The sequence below is a fragment of the Podarcis melisellensis genome (genome assembly GCF_964234715.1).
Source record: "Podarcis melisellensis genome assembly, chromosome: 4".
NCBI classification, from domain to species: domain Eukaryota; kingdom Metazoa; phylum Chordata; class Lepidosauria; order Squamata; family Lacertidae; genus Podarcis; species Podarcis melisellensis.
In genome coordinates, this window is record NC_138531.1 from 105,561,944 (window position 1) to 105,584,107 (window position 22,164).

General features: G+C 48.2%; 2 protein-coding genes and 1 long non-coding RNA gene across 14 annotated transcripts in view; 1 reads left to right on the plus strand and 2 right to left on the minus strand.

The window, feature by feature from the left end:
• The window catches only part of LOC309368751 (apical endosomal glycoprotein-like), an 11,934-nt gene extending 4,093 nt beyond the window's left edge, over positions 1 to 7,841 (minus strand). For 2 of the 9 annotated variants that reach the window (XM_081909054.1, XM_081909048.1), the window contains exons 1-15: positions 6,838 to 7,354; positions 6,236 to 6,409; positions 6,024 to 6,152; positions 5,501 to 5,634; positions 5,356 to 5,422; positions 5,160 to 5,276; positions 4,905 to 5,054; positions 3,963 to 4,045; positions 3,601 to 3,759; positions 2,827 to 2,917; positions 2,187 to 2,342; positions 1,766 to 1,981; positions 1,290 to 1,414; positions 1,099 to 1,189; positions 853 to 957 (exon numbers count right to left, since the gene is read on the minus strand). In XM_081909054.1, the coding sequence (XP_081765180.1) occupies positions 853 to 957; positions 1,099 to 1,189; positions 1,290 to 1,414; positions 1,766 to 1,981; positions 2,187 to 2,342; positions 2,827 to 2,917; positions 3,601 to 3,759; positions 3,963 to 4,045; positions 4,905 to 5,054; positions 5,160 to 5,276; positions 5,356 to 5,422; positions 5,501 to 5,634; positions 6,024 to 6,152; positions 6,236 to 6,409; positions 6,838 to 7,003 (1,963 nt within the window). In that variant the 5' untranslated portion in view covers positions 7,004 to 7,354. Of the gene's footprint in view, positions 1 to 852; positions 958 to 1,098; positions 1,190 to 1,289; positions 1,415 to 1,765; positions 1,982 to 2,186; positions 2,343 to 2,826; positions 2,918 to 3,600; positions 3,760 to 3,962; positions 4,046 to 4,904; positions 5,055 to 5,159; positions 5,277 to 5,355; positions 5,423 to 5,500; positions 5,635 to 6,023; positions 6,153 to 6,235; positions 6,410 to 6,837; positions 7,357 to 7,700 lie in introns of those variants that run through there. The other 7 variants (XM_081909052.1, XM_081909051.1, XM_081909050.1 and 4 more) reach the window with 6 other exon arrangements.
• Positions 7,842 to 7,851: 10 nt separating this feature from the next.
• LOC309368754 lies at positions 7,852 to 10,455 on the plus strand. The gene is made up of 3 exons (XR_014167919.1): positions 7,852 to 8,055; positions 9,064 to 9,164; positions 10,433 to 10,455. It is a non-coding gene; the product is annotated as an uncharacterized lncRNA (long non-coding RNA).
• Positions 10,456 to 12,123: 1,668 nt separating this feature from the next.
• LOC309368752 (uncharacterized protein) lies at positions 12,124 to 22,100 on the minus strand. Of its 4 annotated transcripts, none has more exons than XM_081909058.1 (11): positions 21,409 to 21,502; positions 20,026 to 20,080; positions 19,264 to 19,422; positions 18,283 to 18,540; positions 16,960 to 17,076; positions 16,764 to 16,865; positions 14,889 to 15,011; positions 14,684 to 14,776; positions 13,824 to 13,916; positions 12,936 to 13,000; positions 12,124 to 12,235 (listed from the first exon to the last, which is right to left on the minus strand). In XM_081909058.1, exons 2-11 carry the CDS (start codon positions 20,078 to 20,080, stop codon positions 12,203 to 12,205), a joined length of 1,098 nt encoding a protein of 365 aa, XP_081765184.1. In that variant the 5' UTR covers positions 21,409 to 21,502; the 3' UTR covers positions 12,124 to 12,202. The 4 variants fall into 4 exon arrangements, with proteins under 4 accessions (XP_081765184.1, XP_081765185.1, XP_081765183.1 ...); XM_081909059.1 differs by lacking the exon at positions 21,409 to 21,502 and adding an exon at positions 20,177 to 20,266; XM_081909057.1 differs by lacking the exon at positions 20,026 to 20,080 and having other exon boundaries at positions 21,409 to 22,100.
• Between the last annotated feature and the right edge of the window lie 64 nt (positions 22,101 to 22,164).

Genomic DNA, 22,164 nt, shown 5'->3' on the forward strand with positions numbered 1-22,164 from the left:
TGGGTTCGAATTTGCACCAAGGCTCAGCTTGCCCTCAAAATCCACCTGCTTGCCCCCTGAGACTTGCCCTCTAAGCTCCATTTCAGAGAGCAGCTGCCTCCTTTGGAACTCCCCGACAAGGGATAGTTTGTGGGACTAAAACTGGATCAATGATTGATTTTTTTGTTTTATTTCCAAAATGAGGTTTTTCGAGCCATCTAGAAATTCTTGGCAAACTGCTAGGAATGGTTTAAGTCATTTGGTTGAGCCTACGAACCCGACTGTGTGATTTGGAGACGGGCAGTTATTACTATTACAATTACTATTTATGTGATTTATATCCAACCGCATAATAATAATAATAATAATAATAATAATATATTATTCATACCCCGCCCATATGGAACTGGAACATAAGAGCACATTTGAGGGGGCATCTTTCATCCAAACCTTAAACCAGTAACAGCAGCATAATATCAAATTAATCACAACAACCATTTCAATTTCAAAAAAGAAATCTCTTTTGGGATGTGTCAAGGTTTGCCCCAGGAGCTGTGAGCTGCTTTGGGTGCACAAATTGCAATTGAAATTATTCCACCCCCACCGCAAATCAGGTTTGTTCTCAAAATTGGCAGGCTTCCTGCTCTTTTGCAAGGAGAAGATCCCGCAAAAGCTGCAAGCCGTTTCTCCAGATTCAGCTTAAAACTTATATAGCAACTTATAGTGACATTTTCAGCATAATTCCACCCGATTTGGCCATGGGAGTGGAATAATTTCGACGGCAAACCTTTGCTCCTTGCCAAACCAGCGCAGGAGGACTGGAAACACAAGCAGCTTTCTGAAAGGGAAGGTCTTGGGTTCAAATCTTCCTACCTCTGCCCGTCGTGTGGTCCTGGCCAATGTGGAGGCGCCACTCAAACCCGTCGCCCGGCTCAGCAAACCATCCACACAGGTTGCTCTCAAAGTTGCACGACAGCCCTGCGGGGGAGGAAGAGAGAGAGAGAGAGAGACCGTCAGGGGGAAGAACACACACACACAATAGCGGCCCCAAATTGGGAAAATATTGAAGAATGATTCTAACAGGCGGAGGGGAATCAGCGCCCTCCGATGGTGACATACCTGAGGGGCGCGAGAGAGAAGCACCGCAGTCCAGAAAGGCCACGCTCTCGATGGCCAGGGCAAGATCCTCCTCCGTCGCCAGGAGCTCCAGCTTCGGGGAGACAGAGATAAAGGAACCTCAGGGGTCATCCAGCCCAACCCGCTGTCACCCACCTCAGGTGGGGTGGGGGGTGGGGGAGCTGCTGGCTCACCTGGAAAGGCCGTTCTCTCGCACCCAGGGCCACGGTGGCGTGCTGCCAGGAGGCGGTGCCATTGCCCTGGGCGTGCCACAACCACCGGCCCGGCGCTGCGTCGGTGACAGCCAGAGCCAGGAGCCCTGGGAAAAGAGCGGGACTGATGTGGTTAAACAATCAGGATTATTTTTACTGAGTTTTAGCACACGTGAAGAACTTAAAATGAATCCTTATTTCCCGGGGAATAGCCTTTGGACTCTGATGTCACTTAAAGAGGAAATCTTGAGAAAGATTTTTCCTCCCAAAGCACTTTGTTTTAAAAATCCAAATTAAATCACAAAATCTGCTCCAATATTTCTGTAAATAATAGTCAATGATGGTAGTAAATAATAATAATAATAATTTGCATGCGTCTGCCTGCATGTCGCAGCTCCTGCGCGTTTACATGGAAAATGGATCTGGTTCTCCATGAATTTCCCCCCGGCTGCACCTACCTTGAGGGCCGGTGTTGAACTGCAGCTCCACGGTGCAGGCCCAGCTGGAAGGCCCCAGGAGCGGTGTGGTGGCCCTGGCCAGGGAGAGCATCTGCCCCGGAGCCTGGCCCAGGCCCAGTCCGGGCGACGCATGATCCGGCCCCGCGCTGACCCACTGGATCCGGCCCACGCTGACGTCCGCCCAGCCGCCCATGCCATGGGTGAAATTGCTGGCTCCTAGGAAAGGACAGGGGCTGCTGGGATCGGGGCTGGGCTAGATGACTCCAGCTATCATTTTGTGATGACCAAAGCAGATTTTAGGGTGCCCAGGTGCCACCCCTGGGTGGGCTCAGGCCCAGCAGGGAATCTGCTTTCCGTGTCACAAGAGACTCCTGTGGCAGGCAGTTCCGTGGGTTAGCGGAGGCCCACGGCAGATGCTCACCACACTGGCTCTCGTCGGTGTTGTCGTCGCAGTCGGCCTTGAAGTCACACACTTGCTCGCTGCCAAGGCAGCGTGCCCCACTGTCACAGGCAAACTGGTCGTCCTTGCAGGGCACCGGTCCGGGTGGTTGCTCGGTGCGGGGAGCGGAGAGCAGGCCTGGATGAGGAGGGAAGGGGGCGCCAATGTCCGGGACTCTTCATCGGTTGCAGCCCAAAAGGTGGGGTTGGATTGGATGACCCTGGGGGTCCCATTCCCATAGGTCATTTTTGTTACAAAAAGATTCAACCTTGCTGGTATCTTAATATCAACAACCAGAAGAAGGTTTCCTTTTTGGAATAATAAATTTCCAGAGCAGGGTGGATTTAATTGAAATGAAATCAATTGAAATGACAATTGAAACCACCATTTAAATCCCAAGTCAGTCAGACTTGATTTAAACCAGTTTTTACAGAAAGATTCAGCCTTGCTGGCATCTTCTTAATATTGACAAGCAGATTAAGGTCCTTTTTGGAATTATGAATTTTCAGAGTCGTTACACATTCATGTGCACACATGCAGATATGACCCATGTGAAATATTTTGGGAGAAAGAATTGCCCTCAAGAGAACCGGAGCCTTCTTTCAACGCCTTTTCCCCTCACCACTTTGCTGGATGCAACCGGGAGACAGGATCAGGTCATCCAGAGCGATGCTGCTTCGGGGATCCTTCCCGATGATGCCCTCAAGGACAATCTGGAAGGAGGGAGCGAGTCTGAGAGAAACCCTTTTCTTTTTTTACTTATTATGAGCGTTCTCCATTTCCTTTCTGTACCACTTTGAAAGAAAAGACTTCCAAGCAGTTGGCATTAAAACATCCAGAGTAAAGCCCAGGAAAAGACTATATTTCTTTATTTCCCCTATTTATTTATTTACTGACTTGACTATATTTCTTTATTCCCCCTATTTATTTGCTGACTATAATATTGCAGAAGTGCTCTGGGAAAGCAGTGTGGCACAGTCCTTAGTGTCCGAGATCCGGGTTTGAATCCTCACTCAGTGAGGAAGGAGACCCTGGAGTCTGTCGCCTCCTCTGAGCCTACCTGGCAAGGGTTGGGGGGGTGTTGCTGGCAAGGTTATTGTAGGGAAGAAGGGAGGAGAAAAAGGGGCAATAAGAAGCCTCTCCTTCTTAGGAAGTTCGGAAGAAGAGCTTGGAGAGTTTGAGCCAAGATGGCTGCCTTGGAGCAGGTTGGACTACATGACCGCTGGGGTCCCATTTTTTTGAAATAAGCCCTTCTGCTTAAGGGCCCTGCCAAAGGAAGATGTGGCCAACCTGGCGCCAAAAATGCCTGGTGAATGTCGAACCCTGAAGTCAGGGCAGGGCTGCCAAATTCCTGGCACCAGCACTGCTCCTCTGCCTTTACAGGGATTGGGGATACCTGGAAGTCCTCGGTGCCGTTGAAAGTGGCTTCCTGGCGGAACCAGAAGTCGCCCAGGTCGCCGGCACGGCTGAGGATCAGCTCCCTCTTCGACTCCGTCTTGGAGTAGACGTTCAGGCGGTTGGCGTCCGACCCATGCAGGTGGGCATAGAGCACCAGCTGGAAGGGAAACGTAGCGCTAGAGCCGAGGTCCGAGCCGTTCGCCAGTACAGGGGCGGCCGATATTCTTCATATTCAATAATGAATATTGGCCCATATTTCCATAGAAAACAAATACTAAACTATTATAATAACCTCCTCCCCTATTTTCGCAAATAATAAATTGTAAATGATTATGATGATAATGATTATAAGGGACTCACATGGCAGGACCCGTTCACCACCAGCGTGGGGCTGAGCAGCTCAGCTCGGCCCGGCTGGGCGCCGGCCATGTAGATGAAGTGCCCTGTGAGAGAGGAGAGCGAAAGAGGGAGCTGAGGCACGGCCAGCGAGATGCCACCCCAAGATCAAGATTTATTTGTCGCTGTGACCCCAACGTAAAAAGTTTGTAAAGCTCTGTTATACAATCACAAGATCTATAAATATATGTAAAGCTCAGTTGGTAGAGTACCAGAGTCTACCATTAATAGACTCTGCCATTATTACTACTACTACTACTACTACTATTATTATTATTATACCCTGCCCATCTGGCTGGTTTTCTCCTCTTAATCTCAGGGTCGTGGGTTCGAGCCCCAATTTGGGCAAAAGATTCCTGCCTAGATGACCTGAAGGGTCCCTTCCAACCCTGCAGTTCTGGAATTCTATGATTCTATGTCATCTATAAAGACACATACATTGCATCTAGATATACACATATGCATATATCAATTATATTTATAAATCTATACACGCGTATCTATACCCACATATACCCATATATCCATATTATTTATTTATTTATTTATTTATTTATATACAAACGCATATACATATGTAAATACACATTTCATTTACATACACACACACACATCCATTTTATTTATATTTATACACATATATGCCTATAGTTATGCTCATGGAACAGAGCTATTTATTATGTGTATCTCTGCCTATAAATTATCTCTATGTTTAAATGATCTCTATCGATGTCAATATCATCCCCCCCCCCCCACGTTTAAATGAGCTCAGAAAGATAGATGTGAGCTCCTGGAGGTGCAGAACTCTACACATGCCCCGAGTTGGTAAGACTTGATTCAAATCATTTCTTTATGGAAAGATTCAGCCTTGCTGGCATCATCCACATATTAACAACCAGCACCCACCTTCCGGCGTGTTGGTGGTGTGGTCGCGGGTGGGACGGGCTGGGGACGACGGCACCTGGGAGCTGCAGTTCCTCACCCAGGAGAGGTTCTGGTTGGCATCCGCTACCCACCTGCACCAGCCCTCCTCGAAGGGGCACGAGAGGAAGGTCTCTGGGGGAGAAAGGCAGGTGAGGGGGGGTCCCAAGGTGGCTTTTCCGCCCTCCCCCCTTCCAGTGGCGCCCATGTCGTCCCCCGCCCCCGGCCCCGACTGCTCACCGCAACCCTGTTCATCACTGCCGTCGCTGCAGTCCTCGGTGCCATCACAATGGCGGGCAGGGGCCACGCAGCCGCTTGGCAGGCACGGGCGCTCGTCTGGGGCGCAGCTCCGGGGACCTGGAAATGTTGGGACGGTGAATGGGGAGCCTCCAAGCCCAGAGGCAGTCCATCTGGTTGGCGGAAAAGAAAGCCTTACTTTGGGGGCCACAGTTCCTGAACTGCACATCGTCCAGCGCCACGCTCGCCACCGAGGAGAAGGTCACCTGCGGAGGGGGAGGCAGCGCTCTTGACATGCTCCGGAGAAGGAGCCGGCCGGGGAGAGTGAGGAGCCCAAGACCCACCTGGAAAGCGCCGCGGACTCTTCCAGTGTAGGCCAGCAGGGGGTGCCAGGCACCAGGGGACGAGGCGGGGCTTCGCCACAGGGGGACAACGTGGCCGCCATGGCTCAACTCCAATGTGAAGCTCCCGTTGAGTCCTGCAGGGGAAGGGCGGAGGGGTGAGGGACCCGGGGGTCATCTAGTCTGACCCTGGTGAGGATTGCAGATTGCCAACTCGTCTCAGCCACTCTCGTTTTTATCAGTCCCCAATGGGGGCAGGAAGCAGGGCATCAGTAAATGTCAAGATAAGAATGATCAGGATGGTATTTCTTTACACTGACCCTACCAGGTTGGTCAGTAGTCTGGAAATCAATAAATAATAATTATATGATACAATACATCCTGCAGTTTAGAAATGTATTATGTAATATTGATATGCAATTATGAGAACCGGGCCAGGCGGCATTTCCCCCACCACACCGGGGAAAAGGCCGAGCAGGTGGCTCTGCGCCTGTTGGATTTCCGACCGCCAGCGCCCCAAGCTTACCTGTCTCGGCCATGCTGTACCAGGCGCGGAGCTCACAGGTTGAGGCTGCGTCGCTCAGGGTCGGGGAGCGGAGTCGGGCAGGGGCAGCAGGTGGCTTGGCTCGCTGCTCTGAGGTGCTCATGTACCAGCCTGAAGGGAGGTTGGGGCCAGTTCAAAGGAGTGCTCTAACCGCTAAGCAATGCTTCCCCTCCCTTCAAATGAAGCACGTTTACCCTGGTCGGTGCCCAGCGTGTGGTCGAAGGGGGGGTCGGTGCTGCGCGCCCAGCCTCCGCCCCGCCCTGGGTGCCACCGGTACCCAGATGTGCTGACGTCCTCCCAGCCGCAGGTGGTGCCTTCAAAGTCGCAGGCCAAGGCGGCACCTGGCAGTGCCAGCCCATTCCGGTAGCCTGGAAGGAGAAGGAATCAGGTGCTCTGAGCAAGCTACAGTTCCCAGCATTCCGAGCACCAATTGCTGTTAGGAGACCCCTGTTCCCCCCATGAGCTACAGTTCCCAGAGTTCCCTGGGAAGAGAAATGGGCTTGGGAACTGTAGTTCTGTCAAGGGAATCACAACCCTCAACGCCCAGAGCAAGCAATCGTTTTCAGGGTGCTTTGGGGGACATTGTGGGAACTGTAGCTTGTTCAGTTTCCCAAGCAGACCCTCTCAGAGCTATAACTCCCAGAGTTTCCTTGGAAAGGCTGTGCAGAATATTCTCCTTCCATAGGAAACTACAGTTCCCAGGGTGCTTTGAGGGATGTCAAGATGGGTTAAATCACTCTCTAAGAGGGGAATCGAGGCACGTCTCCCCGATTCCTTTGGTGACGCCAAAACTTACCGCAATGGCTCTCATCAGAGCAATCCCAGCGGTCGCAGGCAAAGTTGCAGGTGCTCGCGCTTGAGTTCCCATAGGCGCCCCAGCTAGGAAATGGAGACCCAGCTAGGGGGGAAAAGGGGGAAAGTGCCATTAAAAGGAGAGGAAGTGTGAGAGAGACAGTGAGCATCCTAGAATGGGAGAGATGGAAGGGCCTCAAGGGTCATCTAGTCCAACCCGCTGCTCAGAGCTATAATTCCCAGGACTTTGGGAATTGAGAGAGGGAAGAGAGAGAGGGACAGGATTCACAGCCCCCGTCTCCCTTTGCCCCCCGGCTCACCCCAGCCCAGCAGGGCACCCCACAGCACCCACAGGCGTGCCATCCTCCCAGCAGCGCCCAGCAGAACTTCGCCCTCAACTTATCTGAGCGCCCGCAGGGCGAGGCGGGCAAAAGGCCGGCGGGGCGGAGGCAGAAATCAGGACTTTGGTCCCTGCACCCTAAAGGACGCCGGGGGGGGGGGCCACAGGAATCCACTTTGTGGGGCTTCCCTGGGCGGAGCCGCCTGGGCCAGAGGCAGTCTACCTGGGCTGCTCCTGGGGGAGCTTGGAAGCAGCACTCAGGGAAACGCTGCAAGGAGGAGGAGAAAAAGGAGAATGCTTATCATGAGGATCATTAATAATAATAATAATAATAAACCTTAACTATAAGAATATATATATATATATATATAAAATTTATTGTCATTGTAATATTTAATAATATATAATATAATAATAATAACAAGGGGAAACCAGGCCCCTCAGGCACTGTTGGGACTCCTCCCTGAGGGGATTTGGGGGGGCCCTCCGGTTTCCTTCTCCGCAGGGACCCCCAACGAGGCGCCCACCTCACGAAGGAGACCAGCGCCACCCAACGGCCAGGCTAGGCCCCACTGCCCTCGACCAAAATGGCGGCGGTGGCGCGTCTCCTGCCCTTTCTTCCCCCCTCCGGCCCGTTTCCCTCTTTCCAGTCACGTTGCCCTCGTCCAAACGGCGCCCCCCCCCCCAGGACCCCTTCGCTCAACGCACGCGCAGAGCAGCCACAGCAACAATAAAAAATCTCGGCAGCAATAGGTCGGCCTTTTGGCCAATCACAGGTCGGGTTGTGGGCGGGGCCCGCCCTTTGGCGCTTTTTCTTCTCAGCGTTTTCTCTTCAGCTGTTTCTCCTCCGAGTTTCCCACGCCCTTTACGTGAAGGAAGCTTGTGCGTTTCGTCGTGTTTTTAATACTGTGTTCTGTTGGGAGCCGCGCACAGTGGGTGGGAAATAATTAGAAATGATTATCATCATTGATTTTAAAATTAGTATTATTATAATAATAATTATTATAAAAGGCTTAGGGAAGTTTGTAATTATTATGTTTTGTTGTGTTTTTAATATTCTGTTGGGAGGAGCGCACAGTGGCTGGGGAAGGATAATAAATTATGATTATCATTACTTTTTAAATTGTTATCATTGTTATTATAATAATTGTTATTAGAAAAGGGTTAGGGGTGTTTGTAGTATATTATGTTTTATCTTTTAAAAAATATTCTGTTGGTGACTGGGAAAGAGTAATAAATTATTATTATTATTATCATTAAATGTTAAATTATTCTTATTATTATAAATCACACCCACCCAAGTGGGACATGGCCTCTTCCCCCCTAAGCCTTAACAGTACAGTATTTTTATTTATTCCAATTGGGGCGGGGAAGCTCCCCTTGGCTACAGCAACTCCGGAGTAACTGGCTGTGAGTTCAGATCTCCATTGCTTTCCCCCTCAGGCCGCCTTTGTGAGGGTGACCAAGCAGTGTATTGAAAACTGTATCTGAACAATGTATTGTTCAGATAAACCACTGCTTTAAGCAGTGGTTTTGTAACCAGGTAACTCCTCAAGATCCTAATTCCTCCACTTATTATGAAATGCAATCCCCTTGTGGTTCATTCGCAGATTCCTGACCTGCAGCGGGTTGGACTGGAAGACCCTTGGGGTCCCTTCCAGCTATATGCACCATTATATGATTCTTGGGAAAGTGCTTCAGAAAGAATAAACGGGGGGAAACATGTTTCTTCGAGTTAGTCGTATGATGGCGTACAGGGAAGGGAGGCTCCTTTCCCACTTTATTATTTCTTCCACTGCAATCTGTGCTTGACATATTATATGTCTGCTTTTATGTGGACCCCCTCTTTCCCTTCTTGTGAAAATAATCAACCCTACTCATATTTCTTAGGTCTGTATGGGCTCTGCTGAATTCCTTCTCTGAAGAGGAGGAAGCTTCGCCTGAGGAATGGAGAAGAGGAGGTGGAGGAAAAGTCAGCTGCAGGCATGAAGGTAATAGGGGAAAAAATAGAAATACAAATTAACATATAACACTTAAGAACATTTTGAAACAACCCCACTCCTGATATATCACACCCACCCAAGTGGGGCTTGGCCTCGTCCCCCCTAACCAGCACAGTAAAAATACAGTAAAGTATTTTTATTTATTTGATTGGAGTAGGGCAGCACCTCCTGGCTTCACCAATGTTGGTGAGGTTTGTCTATTTTTCCTTTTCTTATTAGGCTATCTAAAGGTGACAAAGCAATGTGTTGAAACTTAATTTCTTCAGATGAACCATTGTTTTAACCAGGTAATTACTCAAGGCACCGATTCTTTCACCTATCAATTTATCCACATAATCCAAGCGGAGTTTAATTAGCATCCAAAAGTGGTACACTTGCACATTACATCTTAAGGTAAATGTTTTGGAAAAGGCATAAATTAAAAAAGATAATTAATTTGTAAGCAAATACTTGAATGCCCAGTGAATTAGATAGGCAGTGAGCTGGCTGGTTTGTCTAATGGAGCATCCCAAAACCCAGTTTGGGTCTATAAGACCGAGTTTGCCCCTTCCCCCCAGCCTTAACGGCAACCCTCCATTGCTTTCTGTTTGATTTTTTAAACAGATACTCTGAATTGAACACCACAAGAATAAATAGGGATCAGCCCCTGCTGTAGTGGCCAGCACTAAAATCCATTTGAGTAATTCAGATCAATAAAGTAGGAATAATTAATATTTACAAACCAGCAACTTCACACCAGTTTTGGACACTTGCAGCAGCTTGCAATGTTAAGAGAGGTGCTCTAAAGAAAAGCACTTTCTACATTTATGAGCCTTCAGAGTAGGCTCATGTTTTGTCCTTTGCCTGGAGGTATAAATGTTGTTAGCATATGTGCAATCACCCCGAGAACTTCAGGCCTGCTCCTGACTGTCAAAATGCTCCTGGAGAGGCTGTATGATGGGAAAGTAGCTTCACTTCCTGTGAGTTACCTTATTCCTTGCATGTTAATTTGAGCTTGGTGCCTCTTTTTACATGGACCCCTCTTTCAGTTCTTCTGGAAAAAATCCGCCCCCCTGTTATTTCTCAGGTCTCTATGGGCTGTGCTGAATTCCTGCTCCCAAAAAGGGAGAGGAGAAGGAAGGGGGAAGTTTTGCCTGACAAAGGGAGGGAGAAGAGGGGCCCTCCTGCTGCTGCCTTGTGGGGCGAGAGGGGGAAAGGGGATCTTTTGACACAATATCAAACAGCTCCTTTAACCAAACACCAGATCCACCCAGCAGTGTGGCAGCCAAAGGGAAGGAAAGAAAAAGAGGCAAGGCAGCTCCCAGACATCTCCATGCAGTTGCAAAAGGTGGGTTGCCTGTATGGGCTCTGCTTTATTCCTTAATCTCGAATGGTACATCTGCCTACGTCCACTTCCATCCACGGGAAAAGATTCTTAGTAGTAAGGAGTAAAGGGAACGGTGGGAAATACCTAGTTATTTCTATAAATTGGTAAGACCGCACAGTCCCTACACCTCCACAAGGCCTGGTCCTTTTAAGAGGTGCAGACTGCCTTCTCCAAAGGTGGATTTCAGCTCAAACAGCTGGTTGAAAAGTTTCTTTTCCTATCCTCACACCAGTAACCCTGGCAACCTCCCAGGAACAGTCTCTATTCCTCGATGGCCAGGGAGATTGCATTTTCCCACGGTATCTCAAAAAATTGAAACCTTAGCATTTAGTAATGTCTTAATACAGGTTTTTTTGGGGGGGTGTCAGCCCTTAAAAATCAACTGTGCAATGTGGCTCACATCAGGGGCAAAGCAAAGATTTAAGACTGTCACCAGCTATTCACATTCGCGTACACACATATAGGCTGGGAGCCCCTATGCCACAAGACCAAGTGGGCTGAGCCCCTGTAACAGGGGCCAAAACCAAAAGCCAGTTGAATCATTTACATTTACAAATACTGTCACGTATGTGTGTGTTTTGGAAATTTGTAGCAGTTTGTAATGTTAAGAGAGATGTTCTGAAGAAGAGCACTTTATACACTCATGAGCATTCCCTTAACGTAGGCTCATTTTTTTTCTTTTTCAGGAGGTATAAATGTTCTTAGCATATGTACAATCACCCCGAAGGCTTCAGGCCTTCTGACTGTTGAAATGCTCCTGGGGAGACTGTAAACAGCACCTCCTCTGCTCTCAGTCAGCAAAAGGAGATGGCAAGGTGTGCTTAATGGTATAACTTGCTCCTGTAGTTTAAATTGCCTTAAAAGTGGCATTTAATAGGGCAACAATGACAGCACAACCAAGGTTGGTGGTTGTTCTCTTGCATATTCCTGCCTTGCAGTGGGTTGGACTGGATGACCCTTGGGGTCCCTTCCAATATAGATATATGCACCATCATATGATTCTTTAGAATGTGCTTAGGAGGTTAGGGGTTAGGGTTTAGGGTTGGGGTGAGGGTGAGGGTTAGAGGGTTAGGTTTAGAGGGTTAGGGGTTGGGGTCAGGGTCAGGGGGTCAGGGTTAGGGTTAGGTTTTAGGGTTAGAGTTGGGGGTTGGGGTTAGGGTTAGTGTTAGGAAGCTCCCATTTTCCTTTAGGACGTCCCTATTTTCGTGGGAGAATGGTTGGAGATGGACTAGGATGTCCCAATTTTCATCAGGGTAATATCAGAGATGTGACAGGATGTCCCTATTTTCACTGGAGAAGTGTTGGAGGAGATTGACTATCTATGGAATCATAGTTGTTTGCATATATGAGACCTCTGAGTATAGGGTGGTTTATCAATTCAATAAATAATAATAATAATATCATAGACATCTTTTATTTTTCTCCGTTCCCTTTCCATGCTCCTTTGATTTCCTTCTGTCGAAATATTCTCAATAGAATAATAATCATTGTGTGCTTTTGAGGCGCCAACAGGATGCTTCTCCCGCCCAGTTGGATAAAAGCAGCCTGTTTTAAAAAGGTAAAAAAGAAGACAGAGGTGAATCGTAGAATATTTTTATTGGCACTCTGAGTTTGGTTTGCAGAGGGCATGAAAAGATCTGGCGAGATGCAGGAATTCGTCTCAGAGGAGCTGGATGGTCCCATTCTGGATGGCCTGCAATAATAATAATAATAATAATAATAATTAATAATAATTAATAATAATTTATTATTTATACCCCACCCATCTGGCTGGGTTTCCCCAGCAAGGAAAAGGAAAGGGACCCTTTGGACTCGGGTTCAAGATGAGATTTCACATTCCAGGTGAAATCGCCTTCCTTGTAATAATAATGATAATAATAATAATAATAATTTTTATTTCTACCCCGCCCTTCCCAGCCAAGGTCGGGCTCAGGGCGGCTAACAAGCAATCATAAAAACAAGTTGAATGAATACAATTTAAAAACAAGATGGAAAATACAACATTAAAATATTGAAACATTAAAACATTAAAATATTAAAATATCTCCTTGGAGGAGAAGTGGAGGAGTTTGGATTGGATATCCCGCTTGAGGAGTCTCAAAGCAGCTTGCAATCTCCTTTCCCTTCTTTCCCACAACAAACACTCTGTGAGGTGAGTGAGGCCGAGAGACTTCAGAGAAGTTGACCAGCCCAAGGTCACCCAGCAGCTGCATGTGGAGAAGCGGAGACTCGAACCCGGTTTCCCAGATTACGAGCCCACCACTGTTCCACACTGGAGGTTTCGAAGCCTAGGTTGGGGTCCCATCCAGCTCAACTGTTTCTAGGATTCCATGTTGAGACTTCTTGGTCACCCAGCCAAAAAAAGGCCATCCTTTTTGGCAACCCAATCGTACCTTCATCCAGTTTTCCCTTCTGGAGGTTCGGTCCTCGTCTGTCCTCCTCTTCATATCGGCGCAATCTGCAAACACAACCACAACTTTGAGATTCCCGCCTTGCAGTCGGGTCCCTGACAGCTCTCATTCTACGATTATACAGTTCCACCTGTGGCTAGAGGCCCATATTAATAATTGATTGATTGATTGATTGATTGATGTGAACCAAAGGGTCCGCTGGAGGAGGTTAGCAAGGAACTGGGCGAAACGGAGGCTTCAGTGCAGGAATCTCTTCTCCCCCCCCCATTTTTTTTATTGGTTTTCACAACATTATAAACAAACCAACACATAAGACAAACAAACATAAATCATAGCCTTATTGAAAACTACCCTGATTAACATTGTTAAGTGACGTCCTCGCTTCCCCTTGGTTGAATTTCATTGCATGTCCTTTGAATGGTTTTCCAAATCACAGTTCTTCTAAAATTCAACTTAAACATTAACATCCTTAGATCTTCACATTATGAAATTAAACATATGAATTCATCACTTAACGTAAATAAAATCCTAAGCCAATTAAGTATCTGCAAGCTGCTTTCAGTCAATTTAACTTAACACAGTTAACTAAGACCTAACTGGAAGAGTCCGCGACCAGAAGGAGGAGAAGTATCAGGAAGATTGGATTAAATTTAATTAAATTTAACTAAGTAATCATTCAATTTAATTCACTCTTCCTGATACTCCTCCTCCTCCTGGTCATGAACTCTTCCAGTTAGGTTGGCTAGCTCTGAAAAATCCGTCATCTCAACACAGAATCATACAATGGCAGAGCTGGGACCCCCAAAGGTCATCCAGTCCAACCCGCAGCAAGGATAAACCTGCCCTATCTACAATGGCGGAGTTACTTACGGACGGCAACAATTGCTGCAAAGGGGAGGAAGTACATCCCAGCAGTTCCTGCAACAACAGGTGTCAGGTCCACTGGTGCAGCGCATCCTTGCTCTGTGAAGAAAACAACAGCCAGGCCAAAGTTTTAAGATATTTTTAAAACTCCCCCCACCAAACCAGGATTTTGGGGCAGCAGAATCAGCTGGGAAGAGAGAAGATGAGTGCAGGGTATTATTATTATTATTATTAATAATAATAATATTTTAGTAATACTTTTAGTAATAATTTTAATAAAAACAATAATTTTAGGTTGGGTGTCCTTGCTTCTCCTAGTGCTTTTGTAGGTTTCGCGGTATTTTGCGCGTGGTGATCTGTTGTTATTTTTATTGATTATTGTAAACATTGTGATTATAGTTTTGAGACTTGTGGGTGTAGGGCAGTTTAACCATTGAATAATAATTATTATTTCGTTTTCCATAGGGTACCATATTTTTGGCTCTATAAGACACACTTTTTTCTTCCTAAAAAGTAAAGGGAAATGTCTGTGCATCTTAAAGAGTGAATGTGTAGTCCCTGAAGCTGAATTGCCCAAGGGCCAAAAGCATGGTGATCTGCTGTTATTTTTATTGATTATTGTAATCATTGTGATTATAGTTTTGAGAGTTGCGGGTATAGGACAGTATACCCATTGAATAACTAATAATAATTATTATTTCATTTGCCATATTTTATTTTTATTTTATTTTATTTTATTCTTCACTTTATTTTATTTTTATTTATTTTATTTGTTTTTCTACGTTGTGAGCCAATCCGTGCCAAATCCCCCCACATTTCAGACGACATCAAATGACATAGAAATTTCAGCCACTTGCCAGTCTCACCTTCCAACTTCACCACCTGCCGGATGAGGAGGCTGCACGTCACAACGACCAAGATCACCCCCGTCGGGGTGCTGAAGTCCACCAGCCGCTGAGCTGCAGGAGAAGAAAGAGGAGGGAATTGAGAACCCGTCACGAGAATCAAGAACCCGGAAGAGACCCAAAAGCTCTGGAGGGTGGAGGACGCCGCCTAGCCTCGCTGACTAACCTGCTGGGTCGGTGATCTGGTGGATCATGTCCATCTTGAAGGCAACAATGCCCACGACCAGCAGGGTGACCATCGCAACGTAGATGAGGAGGAACAGAGGCAGGATGAGGGCGGCCGAGAGTCCTGGAGAGGAAGGGCGATGGTGCACCGGTCCAGTCAGATGGGACCCCCGCGTCCAACCTCCTAAAAGGCACCTAGTCTTCCTGGGGAGGAAGGGCGATGGTGCACCAGTCCAGTCAGATGGGACCCCCGCGTCCAACCTCCTAAAAGGCACCTAGTCTTCCTGGGGAGGAAGGGCGATGGTGCACCGGTCCAGTCAGATGGGACCTCCGTGTCCAACCCCCTAAAAGGCACCTAGTCCTCCTGGAGAGGAAGGGCGATGGTGGGCCGGTCCAGTCGGACAGGACCCCTGCGTCCAACCCCCTAAAAGGCAACTAGTCTACTAGATCCTTCCAAAGGAAAATCAGACTTTTTTATGGCTGTCCATTCCTTTAAGCCCAGTATTCCTTTAAGCTCAGTATTATGCGGATGAGACCCAGCTCTACCTCTCTTTCCAATGGGAACCAGCGAAGGTCTTGTGTGAGTGCCTGGAGACGGTTGGAGGCTAACAGATGGGGGAGGTTGAATCCTGACAAGATGAGGTTGAATCCTGACAAGGCAAAAGGACTGTTTTGGGGGGACTGGAGGCGGGCGGGTGTGGAGGACTCCCTGGTCCTGAATGGGGTAAATGTGCCCCCGAAGGACCAGGTGCGCAGCCTGGGAGTCATTCTGGACTCACAGCTGTCCATGGAGGCGCAGGTCCATTCTGTGTCTGTTTACCAGCTCCATCTGGGATGCAGGATGAGACCCTACCTGCCCAGAGTGGTGCATGCTCTGGTTATCTCCCGCTTGGACTACTGCAATGTGCTCTACGAGGCGGTTCCTTTGAAGGTGACCCGGAAACTACAACTAATCCAGAATGCGGCAGCTAGACTGGGGACTGGGAGTGGCCATCTTGAAAGACCTACATTGGCTCCCAGTACGTTTCCGAGCACAATTCAAAGGGTTGGTGCTGACCTTGAAAGCCCGAAAGGTAAAGGTAAAGGTACCCCTGCCCGTACGAGCCAGTCGTGTCCGACTCTAGGGTTGTGCGCTCATCTCACTTAAGAGGCCGGGAGCCAGCACTGTCCGAAGACACTTCCGGGTCACGTAGCCAGCGTGACGAAGCTGCTCTGGCGAGCCAGCACCAGCGCAGCACACGGAAACGCCATTTACCTTCCCACTATAAAGTGGTACCTATTTATCTACTTGCACTTAGGGGTGCTTTCGAACTGCTAGGTGGGCAGGAGCTGGGACCGAAGACAGGAGCTCACCCCGCCATGGGGATTTGAACCGCCGACCATACGATCGACAAGTCCTTGGCACTGAGGTTTTACCCACAGCGCCACCCGCGTCCCATCCAAGAAAAGCCCTAAACGGCCTCAAAGGTCCAGTAGACCTGAAGGAGCGTCTCCACCCGCATTGTTCAGCCCGAATGCCGGGGTCCACTTCCGAAGGCCTTCTGGCAGTTCCCTCGCTGTGAGAAGCCGAGTTGCAGGGAACCAGGCAGAGGGCCTTCTCGGTGGTGGCGCCCGCCCTGCGGAACTCCCTCCCACCAGATGTCCAAGAGAAAAAGAACTACCCGACTTTGAGAAGACATCTGAAGGCAGCCCTGTTTAGGGAAGCTTTTAATGTTTAATTGGTTATTGTATTTTAGTGTTTTGTTGGAAGCCGCCCCGAGTGGCTGGGGAAACCCTGCCAGATGGGCAGGGTATAAATACTAAATTATTATTATTATTATTATTACTACGGCAAATTAGCTTCTTCCTCTTCTCCGAAAGCCCCTTCCCGCCTCACCTTGATCATAGCTCCACAGGATCAGGGCCACAAAGGCAAGGGCCGAAGCCAAGCCTGTCAGTCCGTTGACATAGATGCTGAGCCACTTCCAGGCCTTCCCTCCTGGGGAGCGAGATGGGAGTCAAGAGGGTGGTAGCACCTAAGGGTGGGACCCCTAAGATCATCCAGTCCAACCCAAGGCAAAAAAGATACTCACGGATCTGGAGTTTATGGGGCTGGCACAATGGCAAGAGGATCCCCCATCCGGAGAAAGCAGCACTCACCAGGGCTGAGGCGGAGAGCTGGAAGGACACCCGCAGCATCATGGAGATCCCTGCAGGATGGAGCCCATTGGGGAGAGGAGACATCAAGCACCTCCGGGAGGAATTCCAATGTTCCTCTTCCCCCCTCCAGAAGTGTCAACTGGGTGCCATGGCCCTGGCACCGAAATTTGGGGGTGCCCAGACCCTCCATGGGAATGTTGTGGGTGCTCGGGCACCCATGCCTCTCTCCTCTCTCCCATCCCAGGTACGCCCATGGTGACATTGCCTGGGGTTGTTCTGGATGACCCTGGGGGTCCTTTCCGCATCTATCCTATCATTAATTGGAGGTTTTTCAGTGGGGTCCCATCCAACTCTACCATTCCCTGGAAAGATTGATTCAGAGTTTGCTTTCGCTTTCCCGTCTCTTCCAACCAGGTCTGCTTCTGGAGCCGCAGAATTATTGGGCCTCTTTCGCCAGAGAAGTGTTGATGGGAATCATAGACCCATTGATGGGGAAGGGATCCCATGGTCGTGTAGCAAGGCAAGGCAATACCACTCCCAGAAACATCATTCCTGCATCGCAGAAGGGGTGTAACCTAAGACCACCCCTCAGATATATCATACCTACATCACAGAAAAGGCGGTCTAAAACAGAAATTTTGAATGTTGTTTTTCTCCTGTCCTTGTTTATCTCCTGTCTGGTAGGTTACTTGATTGGATTTCCTGGGGAGCCTGGCTAGTCATACCTACATCACAGATAAGGCAGTCTACAGCAGAAATCTGAGTGCATTGTTTATCTCGTCTGACAGGTTACCTGTTTAATGGTCACTTGATTGGATTGCCTGGGGAGCCGGGCTAGTTTTTGTAATGATACTTAGTTCCTGGGCCAGGTAACAGGCTCACACCCTATTCATATCTTAAATGTGCCCTTAAGACCGGATTTGTGAGACAATGGGGAGGTTTCCCACTTTGAGCTTGCCGAGAAAACATTTGCTCAGTTTAGGAATCAAAATGGTTTCAGGAGGGTCTTCCTGTGCTGATCTTGGTTGGTACGCTTAGGAACATTACCATATATCTAAGACCATAAAATTCCTATCACAGTTGAAACCCAGTCAACGCAATGCTTTCCTTGCTGCCCCAGATGGCTGACTCTAGATTTGTTCTAATTCCTCATAGCAATCCCACCTGATCACTACAGGGCGAAACGTTGCAACGGGGGAGAGGAGAGGGCCCGGATTCTTCTTCCACTTTGTGCTCCCCACTTGCCGTCTACTCACCCGGCGTCACGTCCAGCTGGGGCGACTCCTTCCAGCCCCGGCGGTTGCTGGCATTGCAGGAGTACGAGCCGCAGTGGGACGTCTCCATCCCGGAGAGGAGGAGGAGAAGAAGGTCATCCCTTTGGCCCCTGGAGAGCGGTTTCCCATCCCTTTTCCATTCGACGGCCTCCACTGTGCCGCTCGGCACCCAGCAGGACAAGCGGATGCCGGGCTTTTGCGGAGAAGGTTCTCTGTGGATGACCGGCTGGGCAGGAGGCTCTGAAAATGGGGGAAAGAACCCAAAAGCTGGAAGGGACCCTGAGGGTCATCCAGACCAACCCCCAGCAAGACGGGAACCTTTTGCCCCAAAGAATGCAATCCTGGCTCGGAAGAGAGCGTTTTGTCCTGTTTGCCCTGCTGTTTTCGACCTTTTGGAGTCCATGGTCCCCTGGACTGGCAGCATTCTTTCTGTGGCTCACCTGTGGAACTCACTGACACTGGGGTCCCTGTGCGCGAAGGGGGGATTTATCCTTCCCGCCTCGTTTTTGGCGCCTGTTCAAATGTGGGTGGCCCGGCCTGCCTCTCCTATTTTATTTCTCATTATCAATACCTGTAATAACAATTTACTAAATGTATATTAGGATGCGCCTGGGGAGGGAAGAACAAGATTAAGATATTTAATAATATTTTGTGGTCCTTTCCCGCATTCTTCCCGGCCCCTTAAAGCGGGGCGGCTCTTAAAGAGGACCCCTAGGTTACACTTTCCTGCAGTTTGAAAGCACGTCAAAGTGCAAGTAGATCAATAGGTCCCGCTCCGGCGGGAAGGTCAACGGCGTTTCTGTGCGCTGCTCTGGTTTGACAGAAGCGGCTTAGTCATGCTGGCCACATATCCGGAAGCTGTACGCCAGCCAATAAAGCAAGATGCACGCCGCAACCCCAGAGTCGGCCGTGACTGGACCTAATGGTCAGGGGTCCCTTGACCTTTACGTAGGTGACACTTACCAAGGTCTTCCAGGGGATCTGGGAATCCTGCGTGCCACTGCAGGACGTCTCCCGACGAATTTGTTCTCCCTGGAGCAGGCAGCCCACGGTCGGACGTGTTTTCGGGAGCGGGAAGCAGGAAAGGGGAGCTGGCAGCAACTTTGGCCAGCCAGAGCAGCACTGCAGAGAAACGGACGCAGAATCCTAGCCGAGGGTCACCTAGTCCTGCCCCTGGCAAGTCCAAACGTAGAAGCATAGAACTGGATTGGGACCCTGAGGGTCATCCAGCCCAACCCCCTGCAACGCATCCTGTCCATTGGTCTGGGATGGAAGAGCGGAGATGGCTGCCTAGCGGTGGGTTGGGATGGATGACCCTTTGGGGTCCCTTTCAGCTCGAGCTCTGGAAGTTTAGGGAAGCTTTTAATGTTTAATCGATTATGGTATTTTAGTGTTTTGTTGGAAGCCGCCCAGAGTGGCTGGGGAAACCCAACCAGATGGGCAGGGTATACATAATAAATTATATTATTATTATAAGTGGCGGCTTGGAGAATGTTGGCCTTGGCGTGACGCGGAGCCATGAATCCAGGCTAGTGGGGGGACTGGATCTCTGAAGGATCCTCTCCTGACCACAAATTACGTCTCTCTTTCCGCTCTGGCTCATCTAGGCAACCCACCAGAGTGGAAAACTGGACTGTGTCCAAGTTGGAAATGTACACAGCCAGACGGGAGAAACGTACACAGTCCAGAGTCCAGGCGCGAGCCGGATGCTGTGCAAACGGTTACCTGGCGCCAGCAAGCCACTTGCTGCCATCTTTCTGGGGAAGAAGCAAATCTTCATCTGCGGAGAGAAAGCAGAGGGAGAAGCGAAAAGGGACCCTGAGGGTCATCCAGACCAACCCGCTGCGATACAGGAAGATGCTGCTGTTTCTCGAACCTGCAACCTCGGCGTTCTCAGCAGCTATGAATATGAATCCTTGGCGTTCTCTCTCCAGCTATCTATGGATCCCAATCACGAGAAGCGCTGGGAATGGCTCCATGCACCCAGCCCCCCTTCTTTCTGTGACTGCCCTTCAGAACTAATAGGCATTGGGGTTCCCTTGTAGGAAGCAGAAGAAAGGCGTCTGCAACACGGGCCTAAATGAGAAATGCCAAAATGAGAGATCCAAAGGACAAGACTATATTTTTATTTTAATACATAAAAGTTTAGATTGCCACCATCCATCTAATAGGTCTGTACTATGTCCCTCCTGGTCTCCCAATTTCTCCTCCTCTTGCTGTATATGCTATTTTTATTTTTTATTTTGTATTCCATCCCTCTTTGGTCTCCCCATTTCTCTTGCTGCATATCCTTACCCTCTCCCAGCCATGCCGAATATCTTTTCGCTACTACTTGCCCGTTCCCCCGACTGTTACATATTTCTTTCAAATGCTTTGCAAAAGGGTTTCTGCTCTTCTGGGTCCCTAATTTTGGTCATCATATCAGTTTATTCTCTTATTGGTTGATATTTCTCCGTCTTATAGATCTCTTGCGTGGCTGTAAGGGTAGGAAAACGCGAGGCAGATTTGGAATAGCAAAAAGCAGAAAAATGTTACAGATAGCTATTTAGGGTGTGGTCTTTTTGGTGGGGGAGATTCTAGGTTTGTCATATTTTATTATGTATTTTGTGGGTTTTGTGTTCTGGTTTTCTTCGGCGAGCTGCCTTGAGCAGTATATAAAGCCAATAAATAACACATAGTTGCCATCAAAATTATTCCACCCACCCACCCCTTGCAGATCAGGCTTCTCCTCAAAATTTAGAGACTTTCGGCTGTTTGCAAGGAGCAAACCGCTCCAAAGCACAGCGGATGTTTGAAGTGGTCCCCCCAAAATTCATCTGAAAATGCAACATATCGTGAGACTGGAGAAGCCCAGAGAAGTTGCATTTTCAACTGAATTTTCCCCGATTTGTAAGGGGTGTGCGTGGAATAATTTCAGCGCAAATTGCCAGGGAGTCAGTGGATCAATTCAATGTAATCTTGATGGCTGTTATTCTTGTTCAAGGATGACGATGATTAAAGCATGCAAACTTTGGAAAACGAAATAAATCACATTATTTACCTCTCCGGCAAACGAAATAAATCACATTATTTACCTCTCCGGCAAACGAAATAAATCACATTATTTACCTCTCTGGATGATCCTGAGTCCTGGGGGTAAAATCACTGGGTGGCAGAGCTGAGAGGAAAGCGTTTTGACACTTCCCATCCAGCTGGCAGGCGAGCAAAATGGACAGGAAATGGACAGAAAAAGCCTGCCTCCTCCTTGTTTCTCTGGGGATGTTCTCAAGTGACTCCAAGGCGGCTTTGAATGTCATTCACAAAGACGCTTCAGCCCGTTTTCCAGACAAATCCTCATTCCTTTCATTACTATTAGGCTTTTCAATTTAAAACAAAAAACAAAAAAAAAGTATTTTACTTGGTCAGGACATTAATAGGCAAGATGTCAAATTGTTTTTCTATTCAACTGCGGCAAGAGTATTGTGAGCCTAGAAATGGAAACAAGATGAAATTCCGACGAAAGAAGAATGGCAGACGAAATTAATGGACTCTGCAGAATTGGACAAAAGGACAGGAAGGATTCGAAACTGCAGGACCAGAGATTGACAGAAGATTGGAAAAAGTATATGAATTATTTGAAGAGCAACTGTAATCGACAAATTACGCTAGAAGTTTTGTAAGGAGAGATATACGAAGTGTTACAAAGTAGAAAAAGATAGAGATCTTGGTTACGAGTAATAGGGAAGATAAATGCATCCTGAGAGATTAGATTGGAAAATTTTCAGACAGGATTGATGGAAGTCAAAAATTGGAATAAGATCTCAAAGGATGTTTAATTACTGTTGAAAATGATATATTAAAAAAAGAATACAAATTTATATATTA